This window comes from Anopheles bellator, chromosome X, assembly GCF_943735745.2.
Source record: "Anopheles bellator chromosome X, idAnoBellAS_SP24_06.2, whole genome shotgun sequence".
In the NCBI taxonomy this organism is placed as follows: domain Eukaryota; kingdom Metazoa; phylum Arthropoda; class Insecta; order Diptera; family Culicidae; genus Anopheles; species Anopheles bellator.
The window spans coordinates 8,521,045-8,528,107 of NC_071287.1; the positions used below are offsets into that span (position 1 = coordinate 8,521,045).

At 49.2% G+C, this 7,063-nt stretch overlaps 1 protein-coding gene across 1 annotated transcript in view; it reads right to left on the bottom strand.

Moving 5' to 3' along the window:
- Positions 1–457: 457 nt before the first annotated feature.
- Positions 458–7,063, bottom strand: part of LOC131213470 (uncharacterized) — a 46,626-nt gene continuing 40,020 nt past the window's right edge. The window contains exon 14 of the mRNA XM_058207512.1: positions 458–1,831. Coding sequence (XP_058063495.1) covers positions 458–1,831 — 1,374 coding nt within the window. The remainder of the gene's footprint in view (positions 1,832–7,063) is intronic.

A 7,063-nucleotide genomic window follows, 5' to 3' on the forward strand; every position in this document is an offset into this window, starting at 1 on the left:
AAAAACAAGTGCTCCTGTAGAAAAGCGCGCGAAGGTTCAACCACTTTGAACGACATTTGAAAACGACATTAACCGGCGCACCAACTACAAAGCTTACTTCCGGCAGCCCGCCGCAAACTAGAACAAGCTGGTTGCCGGTCCGGGACTATTGCTGAAATATACTAAAGGCTTACAACGGATTGCTTCCATTCCACTGACAGCCCATGCGGTTGCTCTTGAACTTCTACAACCCTGGTTGGCTTGTGACCCGTCTTAGATAACATAGGCCTCGTGTGGGGGTGCCCTAGTGTGTGTATGTAAATTGCATTCGATAGCATTGACGCACAGTTACAGGGTTTGAACATACGGCTTTCGCGTTGGTGTAGGCGACTGCTAACCGTAAAAAAACGCTCCGTAGATCGCAATTCGGTACCGCAATAGAGAGTAGCAGCCGCTATACTGCGGCGGCACTACAGTGCTACTCGATTTCAATCGACCGCAGCAACCGCAGAGATTTGCGGTCGATCGAGGTAGGCTCGGGAGCCTGGCTTTTGTCTCTTTCGCTGCTGCCACTAGTCGCCACCGTACTCTGCTGCCGCTGCTGCTGCTGCTGCCGCCGAGTGCAATCTTCTACTAGGTTCACCAACGTGCAACTACTCGTCCTCCCACCGGAGGATCTGTTGTTGGTGCTTACGGCGTCAATGCTGTCGTAAAACTCGCCTCCCTCCGAGGAACTGCCGGCCGTGGTACGGACGACCGCCCCGGACGAGCATGCCATTGCCTTCGTAACCGCAGTGGTGGTAATGGTGGACGCTTCAGCCATCACCGAAAAGGAGCTGGTTGATGTCAGCCGGTCGGTGCTTCCACCATACGCCGGGGAGTGCAGCAACCGGTTAACCTTGAAGTCGATCAGCTCCTCACTTAGGAGGTGATTCTGGTGCTGCTGCGGACAGTACAGTACGCAGCTCTGGCGCTCATCAGTGCTACTGTCCACGCCGTCCGAATCGCCCATCTCGCTGATGCCATTGCTACGGAAGGGCAACGCATAATGCTGCTGATGCTGTTGGCCACAGTAAGTGCGCTGTGCAGTGTTCTCGCCAGATACCACCCCCTGATGATGCGCCGGAGCCTCGCCGTCTCGTTTCGTCTCGCTAGCTAACCCTCCGCACGCCCACCGCAACTGCTCCCACGTCTTTAGGATGTTGCGGTTCACTTTGCCCACCAAACCGGTCCGAGTCGCAGCGGCGACCGTTTCAGTGCCGTTGTCCGGCAGCGGCTGCTGGACCCATCGCATTTCCGCCTCCCTGGCTGACGTGTCTTGCCGCAGCGTGAGGTGCGGGATGATCAGCGACTCCTGCACTGCTGCGGCGCCGCCGGCGGTGGACTCTTCAATCGTCTCATCCTGCCCGTGATTCGCTTTACTGTGACCGTCGTCACGGCCGTCGTCATGGCCGTCGTCATGGCCGTCGTCATCCAACAGCAGGATTGGGTGCTTGTACGCGAACTCCAGGATTTGCCGTTGGGCTGCCCCGTTGACGGCGGGCACCGCACGTCCGGTAACGTGGAAAATGGGAGGCGGCATCGGTGGTGCCTGCGCCTGCGACTGCTGGTGGTGGGGGTGCACAGTACTACCACGCGTCTTTGCTGCCAGATACTCGCCGATCAGACCTATGGCCTCGGGGCCGTCCGGCCCACCGACGATCCCGCGCAGCGGATGGACAGTGGCGCCAGTAGCGATTTCCGGCATCACATAGCGACAGTCCTGTTCGTCAGCAGCGGCAGCAGCAGCAGACGGCAGCAGTGGTACCAGCACCGTCGGTTTCGCCACTCGGAAAGTGTTACTGCGCCGAGCCTGTGGCCGAGTAAGTTCGTGCGTCCATCCAATGTCCAAGGGCCCAGGGGGTGTAGTGTGCCAAGACGAATCGTAATAGAACCGCGACAGAGAGAAAGACAGAGAGATAAAAAGAGTGAGGAAAAGAAAAGTGAAAAAAGAGAAAGAGAGAAAAAGAGAGAAATAGAGAGTGAGTAAGAGAATGAAAGAACGTAGCATGATAGCAGATAAAGAAACAGAGAAACGGAGAAACAATTATTCGGAGCCTCTCGTTGAGACGCAACTCGAAAGAGGAAATTGATGTGGGATATGTGGGGCTTGGCTGGTTGGCACACTTCAATCTCCATTTACTCGCAGAGTGTCAAGCTACGTTAGTAATGATTGACAGTGGGTTGGTGAATGACAGTGTTGCTGGTAATAAAGGGTGCCCACAAGCAAATGATTGTTGAAACAGTGGATAGGAAATCAAACAAGCAAAGGTGCAGCGTGTGAAGTCTAGTGTCTACGCAGGAAGCGTGTGCGCAAGACATGTACGTAAGCGATCGACTGATTAGTAATAAGGAAGGGCCGCTGCGTGTACTGATTTTTGCCTTTTGCGCTAGTATGCAACGTCCCACCAACGACGACGACGATGGGCAGTTGATGATTCTTCTCTGCCGTCATGCAGTGTGCTAACGAAAATGGGGATCCCGAGATGTCATGCATCATGAGCAATTAATTAGGAAACAGAAACTATCATCTAAATCAGGCTGCTCTCCACCGCGGTTAGTAATAGCAGGCAGACAGACGTGCGTTAGAGACGGCTTCCAACACACGCTGATTGGCTGTAGATTAACACTCTTCTAGTCGTAACGCACCGATACCGACCGGCACTCGCTCGCACACGTTTTACACGTTTGCCAGAGTTCGGTCGAAACCAGGTTTGGCGCCAGAAATGGACGCTTTTTTAACACTCGGAAGGTGGCGCGTTTTGTAACAATCACATTTTACCAAAACAAGAAAGAAATATATAATTATCTCTCTTGGTAATGGGCAGACATGGGGGGAAGATTATAGACAACGACTACAAGTGGTGTTTGATTAGGCGGAAGCATCTGGGAGCCAGCACACGAGGATAACACTAAACTAGAGCACCTTTCCCTAACCGATCCTACTAGCCGAGTTCGCACGCACGCGCATGTTCGTTTGGCGTCTGACGTCCCAACCCCAGAGGTCACAGCGCGCAGTCGTTTCCCACATTCCACGATTCCGATGATGGCCGAAATGTTTTTTTCTGTTGCTACACCGGCACACGAAAGAAAAACCCATAAAAAATGAACTTGAATGTAGAAGTAAAACAAATGTAAAAGAAAAGAAAGAAAGACATGGCGATCGGGTGAGGTGAAAAAGATATGTTGGGACAGGTGTGAAACAATGTGGTCCAATTCAAAAAACAAAACAAAAACCTAATGCGGCGCCCATATAAATTTAGAAACAAAGTTCAATTAAACGATCAGAACAGGGAGGGGAAGTAATAACTTACGGTACTTCGTATCGCACTGTGGCAAAGGAGCGGGAGTAGAAGGACTTTCAAAAGAATAGGAAGATGATCCGAGCCAGGAGATAAAGCGCGATGGAAAGCATATCATAGTTTGTACCAAGAGATGACAGGGAAATCGTTTGGGTACCATTGAAAAAGTGAACGGAAAAGGTGTAATGAAGTGCAAGACAGTAAAATAGGCAAGGGTCCTGCCGTTCGAAAGCGTCTACACTAAATTACCACTGGGCTTAAGGGTGAGTGAGGAAAAACCAAGACCCACAATGCTACTGTACCCGCGATGCGCCTAACACACCCATCCAAAGCGTGTAACAAATGCGCACTGTTATGTACCTAAGGAACGAACCGAAGGAGCAAAGGGACAGCCCGAACTAGGGAAAGGAAACCAAAGAAGGAGGCTTGGTCAACTGAATTTGCAAAACTAATAAACACAGGACATGGACACAGCTGCAAGCGAGTAAAAAAGAAGAGACTACAGAGAGATAGAAAGATGAAGACAGCTACAGAACTACAGACAGTGGACCAATCAAAGGTGCACGCGTGAAAGAATGACCGTTGGATGTGTCCTTTCGGGTACACCCTTTTGCAGCAAACTGTTGTGGGCGGTGTATTCACTCACAATAATTTACGGTAAACAACACAAGAAAACAAGAATAGTTTACGAGTATGGCGGAAGGATAGGAGCGGTGGAGGGAGGGTGTATTGATGAAAGATTGTATGAGTAGATGCTATATGCGTAGATGCTTTACCAGCGAGACAGAGAAAGGAAACAAACAAACGAAACATAAAAAAATAAGTAGACTTACGAAACGAGAAGAAACAGGTTGGAACTCGCGCGCGCTAAAGTAGAGCAGTAACACAAAAAGTAGTGGCAGTAGTAGTAGTAGTAGTAGTGGTAGTAGTAGGTGATAGTAGTAGCATTTTGGCTAGGCACTGATGAAACTGATCCGCGGACGTCCATCTGCAGCGTCGCCTGTCATTCCGGTTCGCCGTTCGCCGGAACCCGTCCTTTCTCCTAGACCAGAGGTCCCTCCTTTGGCACTTGAACCCGGTGTTACAGGCCGAGTGCCGGTTGATGCGTGGCGCTGGTATCTTGCGCCATATGTGCCATATTGCGCCGGATGTCCGATCGAATCCTCTGCACGGCCGCGTGTTACCGCACCGTGCTGGTTTTGTCTGGCAGGTGGTAGCATCTAGCATTTCTAACTTTATTCGACGCCTGAGCTGATTGGTGCTTGATTATTCTTGATTCGAGTGCGACTGCAGCAAGTAGACTGGGGAGTTGTTATAACAGCAACATCACTAACGTACGGCAATGTATAATTAAAAAGCGAACGTTTCACGAGAGTAGCGTTCCGCAGCGACCCATTGTCTCTCTAACAGTCTTCATTAGTAGCCTATCTTTCGCTACTGCCCTCGAACCGACGGTGACGTGGACTTCGTTTTCTCCCAAAGCTCCCCCTTTAAGACCACAAAAAATGTAACAATAGCGCAGAAGGTTTGGCATCTAGGCGTATTTAAAAAACCCACAACAACACTAAACTCGACACCGCAGAAAAAGGTCACAAACCCTCTAAGTTCCTAAAAACAAATCAACGAAGAATTACATTCCTTGACACGCCACAAAAACCCCAAAACAAAAAATCCCTGAAGGCTTGAAACAAGGCTATGAAAGTGAACCTCACATTCATTAGAAGAGACGATAGCAATCCTAAAAACAAGTCAACCCCAACCCTACACCGACTAATATCCTAACAACGTACGAGCCACAAGCATGTCAATACCGGCTCGGTTAGTATATCAACAGTTGGATACGGCAGACAGATCTGAGCAATCAAGGCGCTTGGAAAGGAAACCATAAAGGAATCCATTTGTACAACACCTAGAAAGCATTCCTTTACAAAAATCATATATTTTGCTGACTCCCTTGACAGACTCCGAAGGCCAGAGAAACTGAATAGCTGACAACCTGGCCAACACAAGAAGAGCACACCACTGAACACAGTAGAAACTATTATCCCTACGACAAGACGTCACTTAAGTAGTATGTAGTAGTAGTGCACGCAAAATTCCATCCTCCCCTGGACCGATGCTATCTCGAACCTGCACCAAGAAGTCTTATCTCGAACGAGTATTGGATCGCACACGGTTAACATATTCTTATATACTATACCAACACAGCTCGTCTCTGTACCAATATTGCGCGCGCAATAGCCATTACAGTAGCGAACATCCTTTTCTACTGCTAATATTACTGCACAGAAAGAACGATCCGTAAGACAGAACAAGGCCAATGTACCTCTGTGCAAAGCTTCTTCTTGTATTTTGTTTCTAGAATTTGCACTGCCCTGACTTTCCCCATCACGAACAAAACTACACGACAATGCCTGTGCATTCAAAAATAAACCAAAAAGAGGGACCAATGAAGCTTAACGCTCAGTTTTTGTCGTCTCTAAACGAAAACTAACAACAATTGCAGCCACGACAAAACTTCTACGGCAAAAAATCAACAAATTAATAACTGATCTTCCAGTCAGTTATCACGAATTTGTTGCATGCGATCAGACGATCCCGGGAGGTGTTCGTCATATTGCATACGCCAATAAAGAATAATTCGTCCATCAGCTTCTGAAGTGGGCCAAGATAATCCAAACAATACGAAGTGACGCCGACGAACACAGGCATTCCGATAGGGGCGTATTAGTACGGTTTGTCCGCATTATAAAAATATAACCAAACAGAAACAAGCGACAAATACGTTGTGAGCACGCCAATAACTTTCTGAGATCAGTCGACGACGCGTTTGACCTTCTATTTCACAAATGTGTAGCCCTGAAACTCTAAACGAAGCACGCAATCGAAGAGTTCCACAAGAAAGAGCGCCTCGAGTGAAAGTTTAGCCGAATCCGTCCGGCCGTATTTCTAGCAGAGAGCGAGAGAGAGAGATCGCCCTGCGGGCCGCTGCGAGCTACGCGGAGTTTGTTTTTCTTTCGCTTATCTGTTCCCGCTTGGGAAAGAGGTGAAAGAGAGATACACGGGGTGGTTGCTCGCATCCATACACTATATACGCTAGTATTCTGATACAATTCTCCTGGACCCGGCCGCACCCGGGGGACCTAACACAGTAAATCTATCACCCTAAATCGTCGACATCCTGCGGACTGCGGGGTGCCACATGTCTTAGCCCAACACAAAACAAAACAAAAAACACAAATATCAAAAACCATAATACAGCGTGCGGTAGGAGGTAAATTAGAAATACCCATGATGCACTGAGTCCCGATAGGTTGCATAGCCGCTAATACTCTTCTGCTTACTCTCCCATACACCCCCGTGTAAAGTATCATAACGATCTGATCTGATGACGCACCTTCTGTTAAGATCTGCCTAACACGAACAGGGTGGGGGGGTGGTAGGGTTCTGTCAAAAAAAGACTTGAAAGAGGTGGAGTGTGGCGATGAAGTAGATGGATCCCGAGGGACAAACGGGAATGCTTCGAGGAACAAGAACCCGGGGCCCACGGCTCCCTTTAGCAACATGTCACAGCTCGAGAGGTAGGCTGCGAAAGGGAGTGGTTCCCGAGGCAGGATTTAGTCACACACAGGCACACACACACACCAGGCTTGTTGCGTTGTTAGTACCGCCGACCGCCAGACTGTCACAACATAGAACACAGCACACACAGTCACGCCACCGTTACCCGTGTTCCGGCGAAC